The sequence below is a fragment of the Filicampus tigris genome, chromosome 3 (genome assembly GCF_054856515.1).
Source record: "Filicampus tigris isolate MCC_2025a chromosome 3, RoL_Ftig_1.0, whole genome shotgun sequence".
In the NCBI taxonomy this organism is placed as follows: domain Eukaryota; kingdom Metazoa; phylum Chordata; class Actinopteri; order Syngnathiformes; family Syngnathidae; genus Filicampus; species Filicampus tigris.
In genome coordinates this window covers 12,634,011-12,653,734 of record NC_141219.1, presented here as the reverse complement: position 1 = coordinate 12,653,734, position 19,724 = coordinate 12,634,011, and the positions used below count along the sequence as shown (strand labels likewise).

The window sequence follows — 19,724 nt, the reverse complement described above, 5'->3', positions numbered from 1 at the left end:
AAACATGTAATTACTCAACCCTAAAAATTAGGCTTGTACTAGGCGTAGTATGTTGGCACTTTATTTTTTACCCACAACAGTAGTATTTTTAAGTGCAGTTCAGTTGTATTTAACTTTTAAATACAGTAAAATAAAATCACACATAATCCTTAAGAATGGCTTGTTTGTTCCCCCCAACATTTGAGTATATTGTTTTTTAACTTTTACAGACAACACATTTTACCTAAATCATTATTGTTACTACAAAAAAAGTTTTAATTTGCGTCCCTGGGATAAAAAAATGTATAAACAAAATTATCTTTAAAATATTTTTTCTATTAATTTTCTTCCACATTTAAGTGATTGCTTATTTAATTAAAAACAATTGAAACTAATCATTTAAACTTCATTGAACACTGGAAAAATAGCATTTCTTGCGTGTCCCCGGCTCCATAAAAATATAATTTACCATGAAATACAGTAATTTAAAATCCTTTAGAAATGTTATATTTTCCCCCATATTTATGTTACTCCTTATCGCAACTATACTTGAAGTAGATTTTCTTATAACAAATCAATAAATAAATAAATACATGAATTTACACTTTAGTCATGTCCCTGGATTTTCACTCAGTCTTTTTACCAGTCTTTTTACCAATCCAGGCATTATTACTTTCAAAGTTGAGAAAAGAACAGAAATAAGTAAGTTGTTTTCTTAGAGAGGTTGATGGAATGGTCCATATAATAATAAATACTTTTTGAATTCAGTTCATATTCTTCCCCAAATTCTACCTACAATACATTAACTCCTAATGAAACGTAATAATGGTGAAATCTATTGCGTGGAGTCATGCCTCTGCCGCCATCCGGCGTCCGTTTGCGTGCATATCACTCATCGTGTCATCCAGGTAAAGTGATCGATTGGTCGAGCCTGCGCAGGTAGTTGAAGGAAGAGCAGAGCAGTTTTGACTTGAGAGTAAACAAGATCCACTTTAAACCAACTGGAAGAGACGAGCGTCTTAACACGTCGTTAACAAATTGCCATCTTTTCTTTCTTTCTTTCTTTCTTTCTTTTTAACACCAGCGTAGGGCGATCCTCTAGAACTGCCAAGAAAATAGTTGGTGACGTTTCCTGAGTCTTATCAGTGTAGCGTGGGGACACGTACCGCTCCCTTTCGATATTATGCGTCGACGTTGGCTCCTGGTGGTATAAAGGCTGTTGTCGGTTAGGGTGGAAGAGGATTTAGTGGACTATTTATGTGACATAAACTTCCATTTGAGGCCTATTAATGCGTCTGTACCCACGTGACCATGTTGCTTTCGCTTGACCTGCTCCTCCTCGTCCTCCTCTTCTTCACCTGTGCAGATCTGTCCTGCGTCAGGAGGTTACGCTCCATAGAGGACGGCTCACAAGAGGCAGGTAAGTCATTTTTCTCCTTATAAACCCGTATCTGACATTAACTATGAAAGGTCAAATTGGGAATCGGGATGGGCAACTTAAATGATGGAGGGGCCACAATTCTTCATCAGTGGGGAAGCACATAGGACCCCACACTTCCTAACCAGATGTATGACAAAAATGCTACTTTAAGTATGGACAAAATACGTGCAAAATATGTGCTCATAATATATTTCATTTTTCTTAATACTGTAAAGTACATTAATCAATGCATGTATTAGAAATTCACTATTCAACAGCAAAGGGTTCTAAGCGAACAACAAAATCACGACATAATCGTGATTTGTTTTTTTCAGTGCAAACGGCTCTCTTGCATAAAAATTACGATTCAAGAACGGCACAAAATGTGTCAACAGCAAGCCTAACTCATGTTATGCTTTTTTTTTCACAACAATCGACACACATAAAATTAATTAATTAATCAATATGATTGTGCTACTATGTTTGTCTCGCATGTCATTCTAAACCAGCAAAAATGATTAGGCCTACTCAAATTGTAGTATTAGGGCATTATAAGAGTCCACGTGCAACCAAGCCATGTCTGCCACCTAGTGGTGACTGATGATATTATAACTTAAAACTATACAGTGTGACCCCGCTGTTCACGAAAGGGGCCAGGCCAACCCATGAATAGAAATATTCTACCCAAAAAATTGACAGACCTCCAATATACATTTTCCAACAAAAATAGTGGTTTGCCCCCCCCCCCCCCCAAAAAAAATAAACACAACAAAGAAAGAAAAAAAAAGATATATATATTTTTTTTAAATACAGAAAAACACATTTCAAATAAAAAATCGAGTATTTGGGGGTGCATTTTATTGGGGGAAGCATGTTCTCTTTTTTTAATGAATTAAGGGGGCTTTGACCACCCTGATTTTAAAATAAGTGACCTGGGAGCTGCTTCGATTGACCGAGAATCAGCTGCGTTCCCTCCCACAATGGTGCAAGCACCCTTTTCTATCTCCGTTAGTCTACAAAAAATACCAAAAAGGCAATCAGTGTAAAACACAGTAGATATCTTGATCGATTTTGACCTTGGTTCTCATAAGGCAGAAAAAACAGAGACTCTGATTCGGAAAAGCAAGATATTCCAGACAATGGCCTTATTTCAGGGAATTTTTGAATTTCGTCAGCTACAAGAATGATTTGCAGCAAATGTTTTGTGTTTGGCTGGGGGCAAACTACACAAGATGGAGGAATGCTGGATTCAAACCCCAACCTCACAACTGTGAGACGTATATGCTAGGGAGGTAACTATTATGACCATTTTTTTTTCTCCATATTGTGCCAGATTGGCAAATGGGAAGTACAGTATAATAACATAATTAACAGTAAAACGTTTTGTTTTGTACTTAAGTACAGTACATTTAGAGGCTGTACTTTTTAACTTTTACTTAAGTACCGGAGTTGAATCAGTACTTTTGGACACAAGTATTCATACTTTCTGTTTAAGTACAGCGTGAGTTCTTTTGCCAACACTGCCTACACTTTAAGTGTGATTCCAATTTGTTTGGGCTGTCAGTGTTTGTTGATGAAGGGGAGGCAAATTCGTTCCTGGGCCGCCATCTACTGTTCAACCGGTTTGACTTTGAGATTTTCGTCCCTGGAAACTTGGAAAGGGAGTGTTATGAAGAGGACTGCAATTATGAAGAAGCAAGGGAGGTCTTTGAAGATGTCCAGGCTACAGTTAAGTCACGCAACATGTCAAATAATGAGGTAAAATGGGACACAGTTTACAGATTAATTACACCGATTTTTATGTTTTACAGAATGATTTTTGGAAGAGATACACTGCAGGTAAGGATGATAATTTCAGTTTTATGAAATCATGCTCATCAAATTCAAACAGACAGATTTTAGTCAAGGAGTTGTTTACAATAACATTTATGTGACTCACGTCATACAAAGTAGTTGGCACTCTCTTCAAACCCGTCCATCCACCCGAGCATCTAATATTTACATACATGTAACATGCTTGTCAGTCTGCTTACATTTGTCTTCTAGGGCTTTTGTTTTGCATGAGCGATTTCATACCCATGTATTTTGGGGGGGATCCAGAAAACAAGTGTACATCATCAGAAGAGTGTGGTGGTGTAAAACTCCCCATTTGGTCGTTTTAAAGCGCCACATCTTGATGCGCCCTTTGTGTCTTGTGATGATCCACAGAGAAGGACAAGGGACCCTCAAGAATTGACATTACTTCCCTCCTGGTGGCGCTGGTTGTTCTTGGAGTGATCTTTGTCCTCTTGGGCCTACTCAGTTGGTACTTTTGTCCAGGCAAATGTAAGGACGACTTAAGCCGAACCAGGTGAGGTAGAGAGAGGTGAACACGAGCTCTAATATTGACTTGAATCCCTTTTTTTCTCATCCCATCTATACAAGCAAAAATTGTAAATTAATTGAAAGCATGTATATCAGATTTGCAAACATAACTGCACGTGCTTAAATGTTGAAAGTGTCTTTCAGTGCACCCCAGGAAGAAACTAAGGATCATGACAACATGACAATTGCATGTACATAAATTTATGTAGGAAGATTAGAAATCACAATTGCACAAAAGCCACAAAAATTTACTTCTTGGCACTGATCTCTTCTTTTTGGGAAAGTCCTTCATTTCCTGTTCCATGTGCGAGTTAGAAAGGTACAGATGCATGCTGAAAACAAATACAACTCAATGGATCCAATAGTTTTGAAAATACAGTATATATACTTTATTTTTAAGAGAGAAAGTACATATAAACAACTAAAGTAATGTTGCACAAGCATGCACATACTCTTAACTGGGGCATGTCTGTATTCAGAATGAACAAATCACATTCAAACTCATATTAAACAGAGTCAGCATATCACAGCTACCATTTAATTGCCTCTGAATAACACCAAATAAATTTCAGTGGTATTTGAAAGAATAATTCATTCATTCATGTTCAGTTGTATTTAACTTTTAAGTTTAATACATTTGTAGTGATTGTTTAAAAAAACACATATATATACACACAGTATATATATATATACACACACAGTATATATATATATATACACACACAGTATATAGATAGCATTTAGGTATTCGTAGGATTGAGTCAAATGATCATTATCATTAGCTTAATATTGATGTACAATTATCCAAGAATTAATACATACAATCAATAGGCTCCAACAGTGATGCCACAGTTTTATGTGCAGTGTCAAAATCAGGCAAATCGCTGTACGAATACCTAAATGTTATCTTTTTACGCACAATCAATAATAATAGTATATTTTGAATAAACCACTCCTGATGGATTCTATACAAATGTCTACTCTCCTCCCCACAGCTCAGTTCGGGTTCGTCCCAGAAGGAGCAATGCCTCCATCATCATACGTCGGCTAGAGGAAGTGTCTTTACAGCCAGTGCTCCCATCCCCACCCCCTATGGACGAAGACGAGCCCCCGGGACTGCCCTCTTATGAGCAGGCCATCGCAAAAAGTGGACAACATGATGCCCCACCTCCTCCCTACCCAGGGTAACAGTAAACCACGTAGCGCATTCATTCACAAGTGAACTGTATTATATAATATCGACACATTATTTACGCTGTCCGTATTCTCTTCTTTTTCTAGTTCACGACCTGGAAGTATTCGTCGGTAGAGCTTCACATCTACTCTCACACTGTGCTTGTTGAAACTGTACAGTGTACACAAATGATCACAAGATGCCTGTGCCTAATGTTTATCACGGGGAGTCAGCTGTCCAATCACGTTCATACGGTTTTATTTAATTCCCTTTTAATCTTAATCTTCTAGAGTCTAGACCTAAAAAGTATTGTCACAGGAGCCTATATTGTGCTTTCCAAACCTGTACTGAATTATCTTAGATTTTAAGAGTAGTTACAATAACAATTTACAGTGGTACCTTGACTTAGGAGTGATCCAATAATGACTTCTTTTTTTTTTAATATGAGCCGCTGCTTAATTGATAATTTTTTCTCTGACTTTTGAGCAAAAATGTGAGATAGGAGCGCTAGATAATGGCAATGATTTTAACTCACTCCAAATCAAGCAGCGGTTTGGCACATAAAATATTAATAGTACAAATTGAATCTTCAAGTGGTTTATTGCCAGTCCCACTTGAAATTTACTTTCAAAGTAAACAGAAAACAAAAGAATAAGTGTGTGTTTACAACAACCACATCAGTCTGAATGTCAGCTAGCTTAATGCTAATAATACACAACACAAAAATGACATAGATGGGCTAACGAATAGTGGTGGTTTTTTCACCCGTGAAGCAACAGATGTAGGTTGACAATATAGCAACACTCTCAGGCATACACCGGTATTCTTTTTCTTCGACTAATATTAGTGGAGCCTAATGAGTCACTTAATTGTGTAACTCTTATTTGGTGTACGTATCAGTGCATTACACTACCTACCGGTGGCCTAGGTACACACACAAGAAGTAGCAAAAGGGCTGGACCTGATTAATGGCATTTCCATTCATTTCAATGGGGAAAGATGACTTGAGATATGAATGTCTTAAAGCAGGGTTCTTAAACTCTATTTCTCGAGGGCTGCTTTCCTGCATGTTTTTGAGGTTTCCTCCTGTAACACACCTGAATCAAATGATAAGGATCGTTATCAGGCCCCTGCAGAACTTGTTGATGAGCTGATCATTTGAGTCATGTGGGTTGCAGGTGGGAAACAACTAAAACATGCAGGAAATATGCACACGAGGACTGGAGTTTGAGACCCCTGTTTTAAAGTATGTGTGTGGTCACGGAACAAATTTAACTCGTGAGTCAAGGCACCACAGTATTATAGTTTTTGACTTCTTTTATTGAGCGACAAAGAAAGATCGAGCACTTCCTGTCTCTTGTGGCAGTTGTTTTTCAAACATTATTTTGTTGCAATTCTAGGGATGAATTTGCTACTGTAATTATTGCTTTATATATCTGTCAAGGTGAGTGTGAGACTGAGAATAATCTTCTGCAATGTGAAATCACTTGAATGATTTCTTTACAGTGAAAAGGGGCCTACAGAAGGTATTTACATAAGAAATATATATATTTGGCCTTGAATGAAGAAAAAACATTTTAAAAATCAGCGATACTGATTTTAAGGCTGTGCCTCCAGATTAAAATTATCATGCAAAATATATCAATCACAAGGCAGAGAGTTATTTGTACCACATCATGCATACTTAAATCTTATTTAAATACTTTGAATAAATAAATATATTAATTCAATGTTGTTTTTTTACATTTCTTATTACATAACAGCACTTTACAAAGACTGTAAAAGGAATCTGTGGTATATAAAATTCTACAGCTGTAGAGGATATATTGAATTTGAATGTAAACATTTTGAGTAATAATAATATCTGTACAGATAATGTGTTTTTTTTTTTAGACATGCTGATTTTGTGGAAGGTTTCATGCCCTTATACCAACAGATTCAATTACAAAACTGAGCCTCATAATCACCTCTTGAGGCACTATGGCTAAAGGAGAGGTTTGATGATGGTTGACTGGTAAACTGGAAGTGCTGCTTTCTGGTGAAAGAGCATGCACTTGTTCATGTATATGTGCCTAGCATAGATACTTTAGATCACATGCGTTAAACTCAAGGCCCTGGGGCCAAATCTGGCCCGTCACATCAGTTTATGTGGCCCACGAAAAACAAATCAAGCATATTAACTTCAATGACACATGCTAAAATCTGTACCCAATTTTCATATCATATGTAATAATTAATAATGAGATTGCAAGCATTTTCTTATTACGTTGTTATAAAAACTTGAACAAATAGTTAAACTACTATTCTTGTCTTCTGATTTCAAAGCTAGGTATCCATTAACTTGGTGTGTACTATATACAATATGTAATAATATGAGGAGGTGATTAAACATTTAATGGTTTCACAGTCATAACGGCCCTCCAAGGGAAATTGTAACTACAATATGGCCCGCAACAAAAATGAGTTTGACACCCCTGCTTTAGATAAACAATGACACATTATTTGTAGTAAATATTTGGGGGAGCAAATTAAGTACAATTGGATAATTTCTGGGTAGCACGGACCAGTGGAGGACTGATTAGCGCATCTGCCTCACAGTACGGAGGTCGTTGGCTCCAGCCTTCCTGTATGGGGTTTGCATGTTCTCCCCATGCCTGTGTGGGTTTTCTCCGGGTACTCCGGTTTCCTCCCACATTACAAAAACAGGTAAATTATACACTATACATTGTCCCTAGGTGTGAATGGTTTGTTTATTTTTGTGTGCCCTGCGATTGACTGACAGCAGGTTCAGGCCAGGGTGTACCCCGCCTACTGCTCGAAGACAACTGGGATAGGCTCCAGCACGCCCACGACCTTTATGAGGATAAGCAGTTTGGATAATTGCTAATATATGAATGGATGGAAGGATAAGCGGTATCGATAATGGCTGGATGGATAGATGATTTCCTGGGGCTCCCCTGATGATCTCCCACAATGTACTAATGTGCTGTGACCCAAAGTTAGATGGGATAGGCTCCACCCCCGTGACCCTAGTGAGAATAAGCGGTACAGAATGGAAGGGTGTGCAGAAGAGTGAAAGCAAAGCAACCTACAGGTGCCAAACATTTATGGGAACTTCTGAAATACAGTTGTTGGAAATAACTTTTCTAAGGAATGTTTGATTACCATTTTATAGAGAAGGCATTCAGCTCTGATATTGCCAAAGGTGGCTACCTAAATGATTCAAAAGTTTAAAATACATTTTTGTTTTTAGATTGACTCCATGCTTTAAAATAATAAATAAATAAATAAATAAATAGATTTGTTCTGTGATAACAGCCTAAGATGAGACACTGAAATGCGTGAATTTCAATTTTAAAAGATTAAAAATGTGGGTGTTCAAAGTGGTTTACTATTTCAACGTTATCTTTTTCAAATGATCTCCATAATACATATATCTTCAATAGAATTTTCAATATATTGAAGTAAACAGCACACTGGCCGCCACACGGGGAAATAGATCACATACATGCAGAATGAACAACATTAGAAATAATACTGTATTTATTTGAGTACGCACAAAGTCATTTAACTTCCAGTCGCAGTGCGTGCAATGCATCTTGGGAAGTTCAATACTACTAACGTGTGTACATGTAAGCATGTTGTATTGACACCGCGATGAACACACGCTAACAACTCTGCAAGGGGGTGTGGGGGGAAGTTTCAAGGCACACTTTTTCATCCGGGGAATAGCGCGACCTCAAGGGGGGAAGTTAGCGGGCCGTGCGCCGCTCTGACCGGACTGCCGTAGTCGGGCGCACCGCTGCTGCTACGATGTGTGTCCGCCGCTCCACGAAGCTCCGCCGGGGAAGTGAGCCGTTCACCGGATGATGGACAGGAACTACCCGAGCTCCAGCTTTGCGGACGCGCTGGCTCCGGCAGCACAGCCCGCAGCTTCTTGGGCCTATGGCCGCGACTCGGCTACCATCAAGCCGAGGTAACTGATGGATGGAGGGAGCCGGGGAGGGTGCGTCACCTTACCAAGGAAATGTCGGTGTTGGGGGGCCTAGCTGCAGTCTCAAGGCAGTACAATGTGGAATGATTGGCGTCTTGGCGAAAAACGGTTAAGATTTAAAAGAGTTCAAACATTGTGCTCCAAGTTATGGCTAACTTGTGAGCGGCTTTCTTATTGGTTATTAATGTCTTGCTACCTTGCTAGGTTTAGCTAGCACCGCGTCTACTCTCCGTGCTTGCGGTGAGGTTAACTAAACTAAAATTGATTTTCGTATACATACATACATAGTGTGCAGTGTGCTAAGTTAGTGTGGCTTTTTCCTAACTATGTTGTTCTTATCTTGACTCGCAACTCAGCAACAGTCACAACAACAAGAGCTGTAAATTAGCTTGATCCCCAAAGTAGCAAGAGTGCGACGTGCTTTTAATTGACATGTCTTTTACTTATACCTATAAAACCGTCGTGTTAGTCGTGAGTCACTTATACCATAATTAGTGAAGCACAGGGAGGAGCGAGCTGCTCGAGATGCTAAAGTTAGCGAACTTAGTGCAACTTCGTCACCAGTAATAGGAACCATACTTGGTGACATAAGTGTTGGTGGGTGTTGTAAATAAATAAATTCTCTAGTGACACATACTTGATTTGGCTAGTTGTTGTTGTTTTTTAAAAAGCTAACGTGGGTAAAGTCATAATCATTAATTAAATGAATCCAATTAAGCTGCAACAGAACTTGGCTATTAATACTTGCCATTTAACTTGACGATGCAGTTGATAAAGTGATTAAATTCCCCGTAAGACAAAGTTACTGTCATCACTAGGACACACACACACACACACACACACACACACACACACACACACACACACACACACACACACATTGTTGTCTGTTGCATCTGATTCATTGTTCGAAAGGAAAGTTCAACTGAGATGGTCTTTTTATTTGAAACCCCATTGTGGTTCCATTGCAAGATGGAGCAATTACAGCAACTTTTTTTAAGATGCTGATATGCTTCGGTTATGCTTTTTAGTACTGTACCAGAAATGACAACTCCCACAGACATGAATGGGCTGATAAATTATGTCATCAAATTAAAGTGACGAGGCGAAACTGCGACTAGAAGGTTGGTTAGCATAATGTGGCAATCCGATGATGAAAATGTTTGCACAATGGAGACATAATACTGTAATTACGGTACCTGTTTGATGAAATTGGATCATGTAGCAAACAGTACAACACTGACATTAGCATTTTCTTAGAGATTTCTGTGCAAGGTGTCATTGAGTTGTATTTTGTCATTCAGTTCCAGTTATGGTGCAGCACAGCTTGATGCAGGGCTCCTTCAGCGGCAGAGCTACACTTCAGTACAGCAGCTACCCACCTACACGACAGCACATGTTGCTGCTGCTACAGGTACGTAGTGAAGCTTTTTGTTTTGATATTGATCCTATTTATGTACTGGAAGACCATATTCTATAATAATTATTAGAAATAGAACGGAACCAATGAGGTAGCGCACAATCCCTGCAGGGTGATGTTCAATTTGTTTTTGTTCTTTCCAGGGTCAAACTGTTGCCATCATAAAACCTTTATTAACTTTAGCAGCTAATGTTTTAAGTAACATTTCAGTCAAGGTACACAACACTTTTATTTTTTCCTTACCCTGCCGCTTGTCAGGAGTGCGGCACCTGCGTGTGACGTGGTACAGGTTAAGTCCGTTCTCAACGTTGTTTGGCTGACTCGGACCGACTGGAACCACGTGGGTCGATTAAATATGCAGATGCCCAGCTCTGACCTAAGCACTTATTTTGGGTCTTTCGCGACTCTGCAATTAGCATGCTTAGCCACTCCTCATTCGCCTCCTTGGTGAAAGCGCTACTTTTTAGTAGGATAGTTTTTGTCACCACAGAGAAAAGGATCAGCATCACGCAGCTCCTTCTTGCCGCTGCGCACAGACTTACATTAAATATAAATAAACTCGGTGCTGTGCAGCAGCAAGCAAGGTAGCTTAGCGGCTAGCACTGCCAAGCAGCTGCAAAAGACATGACTTTCGGGAGTATGAGTAACAGCGGGAGCGTGACGTGGACGCAACCCTTTTTTTTCTTTTTACGCCAGCGCTTAGCATGCCACTTATTGATTAGCGTGGGGGATAACACCACTTTGAAAAAACCACAGGTTTGACGATCTTGAAATCGCGTTGTCTGAGATCGCGATTTGGGTCTTAAAACTATAAATCGTTCAGCCCTATTCTGAATGACTTTGGACGTTCTGCTGTTGAAGTTTGAGTTTTTGGACTGGTGGGTAGGATCCGGTTTTCATTGTTATTTTCAAAATAATTGATTAGCATTGATTTCTCTCGTCTTTCTCTGTTGACTTGCAGGAGCACTTGACACAAACGTTAATACTTCGGAGAACTCAATCATGAGCTTCCTTTCAGCCATGGAGTTAAGAAATCCTGGTAGTGCCTCGCAAGTTCCTCCTTTTAGATCACCATCGTGGACTGCAGGTGAAAACACATTTTCCCTTACAACGACTTAGTCATTCGTAATAATCATGAGCATGAGCAGCAAATGTTATATTTGACCACAAATGTAAATTATTGCATTCTCAGTGCTGATAATATCCATGTGTGCAATGCAGGTACCAACTCCTCCGCCACAGAGCTATACCTGACTGGTGCTTTGCCTTCTACTGCCACATTTCCTTCTCCAGCTGCTTTGTCAAGCTATCAACACACCAGTCCATATACTTCCAAGAGTTACTCCACCAACTCTTCCCTGGCTCTCCAGGATCCAGCCCTCAGCACCTCCACCAATGGTCTATTGTCTCATCAGGACTCCCTCCTACAACTCAAACCGAGCCAAACTGTGCTTCCAGCTGCCCTGGCTTTCAACCTTTCTGGACCCGTTTTGGGCTCAACTCTGCCAGTCCAGTCCTCCACATACCGCTCAGCTCAGGAGTCAGCGCCCCACCTCCTACAACCGCAATTTAGCCTTCTGCCATCAGCCCTTCCTGTCCCTCATAGTGCCTCACAATCGTATGGGGCCACTGTTTTCTCAGGCTCTGTCGAGAGAGCACTTCAGCGAGAATGTAGCGTGATCAAACACCACCAAAGGCCTTCTACTAGCAACACAGCCCCAGAGCAAATACCCAATTCTGAGGACTCTTTACAGGGGTACTATGGCTCTGGTAGTGAGGGAGGCATGTCTTACCGACACGACCAATCCCGTGAGACCCCGGAATCTTGCGGCCCTTCCATAGAAAAAGATTCATCTCATAGGGTCAATGGTGCCCTACAACACAAAGCGGACTCAGTCACTCAAAGCTATTCATGCACCACAGTGCCGACAACTAAAGAGTATTCCTCAAAATTAGCTTCTGCAGAGAATGACCGAATTTCTCAGAACTTAGCCTCTCAGTCACCTGAGAGTTATTCCAACCCTGGGCAAAAGCAGAACTCTGTAATTGCCAACCAATTATCCAGCCTTATGTCCAGCACTCTGTCCCAAACCTATATTACAACACATAGCCAGTCACAACCCTCTCATTCTTCATCAGGCAATTTGTCCTCCCTTTACAAGACACTACCTTCGCTGTCTAGTCTATCTGACACTGGGGCATCTGCGAGTCAGGCTCTTGTGTACTCTTCTAGTCCAGGGCTGAGCCAAGAACAGTATGGTGTCCAAGTGCAGGGTTTGTGTCAGGGGGCTCTGTCAGAGAGCTATCCCTCGTCTCACTCTCAGACTAACCTAAATGTGACTTATACGTCAGAGTCACAGGAGCGGGCTTCAGTGACTCAGTCCCAACGCTATGCCACAGTACAACCCATGAACTCCTCTTACCAACCCACCTGTGGACAGAATCTGTCCACATCTGCACAAGACTACAACCTGATGCAAGGCTCTGTGGGGAATAAAACACTTCCCGTCACCATTTCCCAGCAGGCAACAGTGCAGACCAAGCAAATGTATGAGACTGTGTCTGCTACGTACTCACCAACTACCGAAGCTTTGAATAATAATATGAGCTCATCGTTAAAGGAAATGAAGCCAACATATGGCAAACCGACATTTGAAGAACTTCCTATCCAGGAGCTACAGGCCCTCCAACAGTCATCCATGGAGGGCTCGGTTGCAAACGGCACCACGGCAGCTCAAAATAATGTCATCTATATTGTTTCAAAAATGGATGACCTCCACAAAACGCAAAGCGTCATCAGAGACACTTCGCATTCAGATGACCATCTTCCACAGATGAACACAGCACAAATTAGGGATGAAAGAATGAGCTCCTTAAATCAACAGCACAGTCACCTCAGTGTTATCAATGGACAGGAAAATGCCAATCCAAAAACAACCAACTCCAGTATTATATCTTCTTCACATGTGCTTCTTAGCCCGGAACCGCTTAAGCAGCACCCTGTCCTCACCAAATCATCCGAGGCACAACAAAACCACCAAGACCACCCCCACTTTATCACTGTCCCAAGTGCCCAGGTTCTCTTGGAGTCCAACCAGATGATTTTTTTTCAGCAGCCCCTTGTGCACAATGCCCAGATGTCTTCAAAGGTCGTATCAGTACAGGGTCTTCAATCAGCCCAGGGCTTGGGACCTCTGAACATCCAGTATCTTCCGATGGATCGGGAACTCCTGTGTCCCAATGTCACTGAAAGCCAAAGTCAGCAGGCCGCAGTCGTGTCTGAGCAGAGCTCGGGACGCTCTGACTCTTCTAAAGACCACTACAGCCAGTCAGCTATTCACCAGTCAAATGATGCTAAGAACCACTTTGCTCTTAACTCTCTTTGCTTCTCGGATTCCATGTTACTTGCCGATGAGAGAAATATTTTATCAAACGTTGACGATATCCTAGCTGCTACTGTGGCTGCCTGTGGCGTTACACCGCAAGACTTTGTCAAAGTCACGTCCTCCGCAGAAGTTCAAATGGCAGCGATGGCAAGTCCAGTTGATGCCAAGAATCCCTTTCAGACGGTGGATATAACACAAATGTCACCTAGTTTCTCAACAGCTCAACAGACGATCCTCACAGACGCTAACTCTCACTCCATGGACATCACACTAAATCGTGCACAGATCTCTACAGACCACCAAGGGCAGTCCATTCACCACAGCAACAGTTCTGATCTCAACACAAAGACGGATGGGGACAGCTCTGAAAACAACTATCACTCAGCAGGGCATGTTTACGACCCCTCAGGTTTTCACAGCAGTGTCAAAATTCATGCAAAGTGTATTAAAACTGAGGGCGACGCCATAGAATGCCAAAGCATGGGATGTCAGGATGTCCCCAAGAAGGAAGTCGCCTCAAAGGCTTTGACAAGGCCAGAGGCTTCTGGGGAGGACAATGGAACATCTAAACCAGCCAAGCGTACTGGGCAGACCAAGCGGCTTAACTCCAAGGGCGGCGACGCCAGCCCATCGGCTTCACAAAGTGTGTATGACGGTTGTCCTCAGCAGGAAAGGATCAGGCAGAAGATTCGCGAAGTGGAAGCCAAACAACCAGAGGTGAAAACTGGTTTCATTGGCTCTTTCCTGGACTTCATCAAATCTGGCCCCAAACAGCAGTACTCCCCAAGTCCTTCAAGAACTGTTAGCCGCTCCAAAAAGCCCGCGACCTTGGCCAAACCACCACCACCTCCACCACCTCTGTGTGTTCAGACTCTGCCAGCTTTCCATCAAAGTCAGGTAGCGAGCTCTCAGCAGAAACGTCTGGATGAAGAGCTGCAAAAGAACTTGGAGACACTGCCGTCGTTTAGTTCCGACGAAGAAGAGCACACGGGAAGAAACCAGGCACTGAGGAACAGTATCAGCTCAGTGCTCTCTGCTCTTGATGAGCCTTCGGAACAGAAAGCCAAGCCAGGTATTGTAACACTATATTTGAATGCGACTGTCAGTATTAGGTAAAGCTGGACTCTAGGAAGGAAGCCACTTCAGTTTCTGTTAAGTCAATACTAAACCTATGACAAAACGCATGTTAATATATGCTATGAGCATTTGTGGGTTAAGTGTAGAATTGCATGGTAGGCTTGATCAAATGTTCTTGCAGGTCTGGACATTTGAAGACATTTATTTCAATGATGAGAGGAACTATTTCATACCGGCGTGTTTAATCTTCCTGCAGATAACCACGTCCCCAGTATGGTGCCAAAACCAGTCCCAGTTCTCACAGCGCCACTCAGCGTCACAGACACCCGGCTGCCACTAATACCCACTGCTGCTCAAACGCCAACCACAGTGGCCGCAGTAAGCACGTCTGCGATCAAGCAGGAGCCCAATGCGACGGCGCCCGGCCAGCTCGCCGTTCAGTTGGTCAGTGTGGCCATCGAGGGACTGACTGACGAGGAGCTGTCGGACAGTGGCGGGGAAGGAATGTACCGGGAGAGAGACGAGTTTGTTGTGAGGAATGAGGATATTGAGACCTTGAAGGTATTCAAATAATTGCAAATGTTCAAGAAAGTAAATTTGAATTCAATATAAGTGAATGCCCCAATTGACAGAAATACAGTATTTGACTTCTTTCAGTGTTTGAATAAATACTGTATATATTGTGTGATGTTACCAGGGGACAATGCGTGCAGGAAGTGAGCCTCCCGCCATCTGGAAAGTCCAGAAGGCTTTGCTGCAGAAATTTGTGCCCGAGTTAAGAGACGGCAGGCGCGTGTTCTCCGCTACTAACAGCGTGAGTAAGCATGCATTACCCAAATAAGTGTCACAAAGTTAACAACATCTGTCATTGTATTGTCATATTTCTTGACGCAACCGCATATCGAGGGCTGAAATGCACAATGTCTTTTTATTCATTTATTTTTGGGGGGGCAAATAGGCAAAACAATTTTATCAAATCAAATTTTGATAATTATATCCCTTTTTTTTTTTTAATCATTATTTGTCTTTTGTCCACTTGTGTATCGCAAATGTTGGTCAATTGAGTATTATTATGGTCATCTATGACTACGCCTCTCTAGTTGAATCGAATTCAACATGTTTTGTTTTCTGTGTGTAGTATCTTGGATACTTTGGTGATGCTAAAACGATGTACCAAAGAGTCTATGTGAAGTTTCTGGACACAGTTAACAAAAGGGAATACGTCCGAGTGTGCAGTCGGAAGCCACGCTGCAAGCCCATGAACTCGCTAAGGTGTGTTAACGCTGCAGACTTGAGAGGTTTGAGAAGAGTTGGAGGCGCTTCGGCGATGTCATCCTTTGGTCTGCTTCACAGGGGTATTCAAGTGAAGACTTTGCTGGGCTTGACAGCCGGCCCCTTCCCCTCATCTCAAAGCCAAAAGCCTCGTCCCAAACCACTCAAGCCGAGAGCAGAGCCCCCGCCCAAGAAGAGGAGAAAATGGAAGGAGGCGTTGTCACCCGCTGCCTCGGGATCATCCGCAGAAGACGATGGTAAAGAAGCATTTTAATTCTTCTCAGATTGGGAGGTTGAATCAGGACAGGATTGTGGTCCCAAATGGTTTGTTGCTTCTTTGTCTTACTCTGGCAGAGTTAAACCCCCATGTGCCTTTCGCGTCACGACTCAACACACGAACTATGAAGGAGACTTTCAGGAGCTTTGTGGAGCTGCTCGTCAGCGTTGCCCTCGATGAAGATGTGGTTACAGAACTTGAACGAGCCAATGGTAAATTGCCAAAAGACTCTTCTCGGCTAAGCATATGGAAAAGATGGTTTCCCCATGTTGGGGGGTGTGATTTTGCCTGTCCCGTCTCGGCCACAGATGAGCTGCTGCTGCCACATGTGAGAAGGATGGAGAGCGTAATTAGCGACAATAAAAAACGCTTACTTCACAAACTGCACATTGAGCAAGTCCTCAAGGTGGGTTTTGTTCGGTTGTTACTGTTAGTTGATAACAGTGAGGCAGCAACACATACAAACAGAGCATACAACAGTACTCAGCTCGCACATGTATTCTGTCCGCTACGTGGGTACGTCTATTACTGGAAATTAATTGGGGACCTTCTCTGTCTCTTCTTCTTGCTGTTAATTACACTGCATCTCCTCCAGTAGACCTCTTTGCCGACAAGCATTTTGCGGCACTACACTGAAGGCACGCAACTCTACATTTAACTTGCCTGTATATTGTAAAAATCCCGTTTTCTATCTTCAGACGGCACTGGACGGCTTCCCAGAGATTTCGGTGGTCACGGAGCTGAAAAACGATGGGGAAACACCTGCTTTCAAAGTGAGACTTGGTGGGATGGCCTACAACAAGAAGACCATGAAGCCTGACAAAATGCCTAACGAAGTGCCACAAGTACGACACTTAAATTCATTTTCTTAATTGTTGGGTAGAATAGTGCTTAACGGAAGATAGGTTCCTCAAAAAATATGCGGGGTGAGGTGAATGTTAAAATGCAAAACTGAGAATATAGGAGAATAGCATTCACTGTACCATATGTCACCTGGCACTCCTTATGGCTGCACACTTAGTCCGTCCAGCAGAGGGTGCAATCGCACATAATTTACACCGTGTCTTTTTGCTTGTGCAGGAGTACACAGTGGACCAACAGAAAACCCAGTGGTTCTCTCTTTATCACTCTCTACAGCACTACAAGTACCACACATACCTCATGTGTAAGGATGAGGTGAGACGCTTGTTGTAGATCTTTGCTTTTTGGCAGCCCATCATTATCATCCTGCTATCTGTTCTCCAGATCGCTACCCAGCGCGTGCAGGCGGGTGAGCTGGGTAAGGAGGAAACCGTTCAGAACTGCCTGCGGAATGGGGCTTGGCTGGAGGGGCTCTTTGACCGTTTTGGGGAGCTGATAAATCAAGTGCAGCAGGCCTGCCGATGAACAGCCTCAGATCCCAAAAACACTTGAGAAACCTTCATGTCTTGCCCTTAAACCACACGAGGATACTAAGTAATATGGTGCCATTGCGGCAAAGATGTCAGAGTCTCCTATGTAACTGAGGTTAATATGAAGACCGATAGAAACTAGTCTTCTCCTTTTCTTCAGAAAGCACCAAGAGAGGACAAGGGCTTTGTTTTGGGAACTTTTTCCCCAATAAGCTCCTCTCAGTCTGTGTTTGTTGCCACAGAGCCTTTTTTATTGGACGCGATTATAGATTTATAGTTTCTATTTTTTTAGCCAGATTATTATTGATGGTAGATTGCGGTAGAAATTAGATGGCTGACGGATCTAACGAGCCCTCAATCAACTGTTTCGATAAGTAGGTTCAAATACAGACAAGCCTATTGATTGTAATACAAAATATATATTTAACCGTAGTTATATACTGTTTGCTGTTTGTAAAACATCCCCTTTTTAATAGTGTGCCAACTCAACGTGGTTATTCATGATATATATATAGTGTACATTTTGTATAAAAAAATAATAATAAAGGCGGTGGGAGTATTGCTAACAAAATACGGTATCTACTATACAGTTCAACATTTCCTTATAAGAGTCATTTTTATGAATATTGTTTTTCCGAGGTGAAATACAGCTGTCTTTATACTTTGCATAGCTCACATTTTAATGATGAATAGATTTATATTTTTCACAGAAGTAAATATTCACTACTTTTTTCATTGTTTACTGATAATGGGCAATTTTTAAAGTCACTTTTATGCTATCAAATATTCTTGGTCTTCTCAAGATACCGATGTAAATAAAGTGCCACATGTATTACTTTGCCATTTATTTTCTGTGTGGAAGTTGTTGCCATCAAGTAGGCTAAACCACCATTTCGGGCAAACTTTAGGTCATTCTTGAGGTATAACTATGCAGCGAGGTGAAGGAACATTCTATGAAAGTACATAGAAGAACATCTCAAAATAACCGTAATTTACATGCCCCAAATTTGTTTCCTCATTTACTGTAATAAGGGGACCCAACAGATTCCCGTTAGAGCAAGCACTTCGGCAATGGTGGCAAACATCTAACAAAAAACTCTTTAAGAAGAATAAACTTTGAACTGTAACATTGCAGGGGCAGCCATCCGTCTAAATGGGTTTGAGAGAGCGATGCATACAGTAAAACATGCATTAGTAGAAGTACTTGTAATATAGTACAGTAATAGAAAGACAAGATCATATTTAAAGTGAATACATGTAACAATAGCTAGAAATACATTTGAAACATAGGTGAACGCCCAAATCAAAAATGCCATTTTGCATCACATGAGCTTCACAACAAAAATTACATGACCCGGTATGAAGCGAAATCGAGCTGGCTGCCGACTGGCTGCACCGATACAATTTGCAATAATACTTAACTGTATAATTTCATATGTACCTGTGGCAAAAAAGTGAAGCGTGGAGAGTCGCTGTCCTCCAAATGCACATGTGCAGTCAATGAATCACTGCCAACAGCTGCTCTTATATCCTCATTCTTCATCGGTTTCCTTTCTCTGTATTATGATATAGCTACACTGGCCACTGCAATTGGCCTTTTTTTAAAAAAAATTTTTTATTGTTGCACCACGTTGTTTGTGGTTCAATAAAACATTTTCCGATAAGCACATCAGAACTCTGAATTTTTCCCTTGCAGTAAAAAAAAAAAGCCAATCGCCAAGTGTGTGTGTGTGTGAATTGCTTACTCATTTGTTTGTGATTGTCAAGTTAATTCATATTTGTCCGCATCGCTTGGTGTGCGACTACAGAAAATTACCATTTGTGGACAAAAATGTGTACTCCCTGCTGTTTATTTAAAATAACAGTTTCAATTCATGATTTGAATGGGCTTCTACATTTGAATTCCAATTCATTTAAGTACATGTGTGGTGACCCACAAGGGAGAGACATTCACCAGAAACCTGTACATT

The 19,724-nt window shown here is 41.5% G+C and overlaps 2 protein-coding genes across 2 annotated transcripts; both read left to right on the top strand.

Annotated features, from left to right (window-relative positions):
* Positions 1-881: 881 nt before the first annotated feature.
* Positions 882-6,667, top strand: prrg4 (proline rich Gla (G-carboxyglutamic acid) 4 (transmembrane)). The gene is made up of 6 exons (XM_086027041.1): positions 882-1,399; positions 2,964-3,127; positions 3,211-3,238; positions 3,608-3,749; positions 4,759-4,947; positions 5,045-6,667. The coding sequence occupies exons 1-6, from the start codon at positions 1,291-1,293 to the stop codon at positions 5,070-5,072; spliced, it is 660 nt and encodes a 219-aa protein (XP_085883167.1). The 5' UTR covers positions 882-1,290; the 3' UTR covers positions 5,073-6,667.
* A 1,884-nt stretch (positions 6,668-8,551) lies between these two features.
* On the top strand, positions 8,552-18,586 carry qser1 (glutamine and serine rich 1). The gene is made up of 13 exons (XM_086024957.1): positions 8,552-8,913; positions 10,236-10,345; positions 11,313-11,438; positions 11,573-14,809; positions 15,071-15,375; positions 15,512-15,628; positions 15,953-16,086; positions 16,168-16,343; positions 16,441-16,575; positions 16,672-16,769; positions 17,062-17,208; positions 17,444-17,539; positions 17,609-18,586. Exons 1-13 carry the CDS (start codon positions 8,804-8,806, stop codon positions 17,747-17,749), a joined length of 4,932 nt encoding a protein of 1,643 aa, XP_085881083.1. The 5' UTR covers positions 8,552-8,803; the 3' UTR covers positions 17,750-18,586.
* The last annotated feature ends 1,138 nt before the right edge of the window (positions 18,587-19,724 follow it).

Coding starts and splice junctions, on each gene's coding strand:
- prrg4 (XM_086027041.1), top strand. CDS start 1,291: ATGTTGCTTTCGCTTGACCTGCTCCTCCTCGTCCTCCTCTTCTTCACC. Junction 3,128..3,210: donor TTGAAGATGTCCAGGCTACA/GTTAAGTCACGC, acceptor TATGTTTTACAG/AATGATTTTTGGAAGAGATA. Junction 4,948..5,044: donor CCACCTCCTCCCTACCCAGG/GTAACAGTAAAC, acceptor TTCTTTTTCTAG/TTCACGACCTGGAAGTATTC.
- qser1 (XM_086024957.1), top strand. CDS start 8,804: ATGATGGACAGGAACTACCCGAGCTCCAGCTTTGCGGACGCGCTGGCT. Junction 10,346..11,312: donor ACATGTTGCTGCTGCTACAG/GTACGTAGTGAA, acceptor GTTGACTTGCAG/GAGCACTTGACACAAACGTT. Junction 14,810..15,070: donor GGAACAGAAAGCCAAGCCAG/GTATTGTAACAC, acceptor ATCTTCCTGCAG/ATAACCACGTCCCCAGTATG.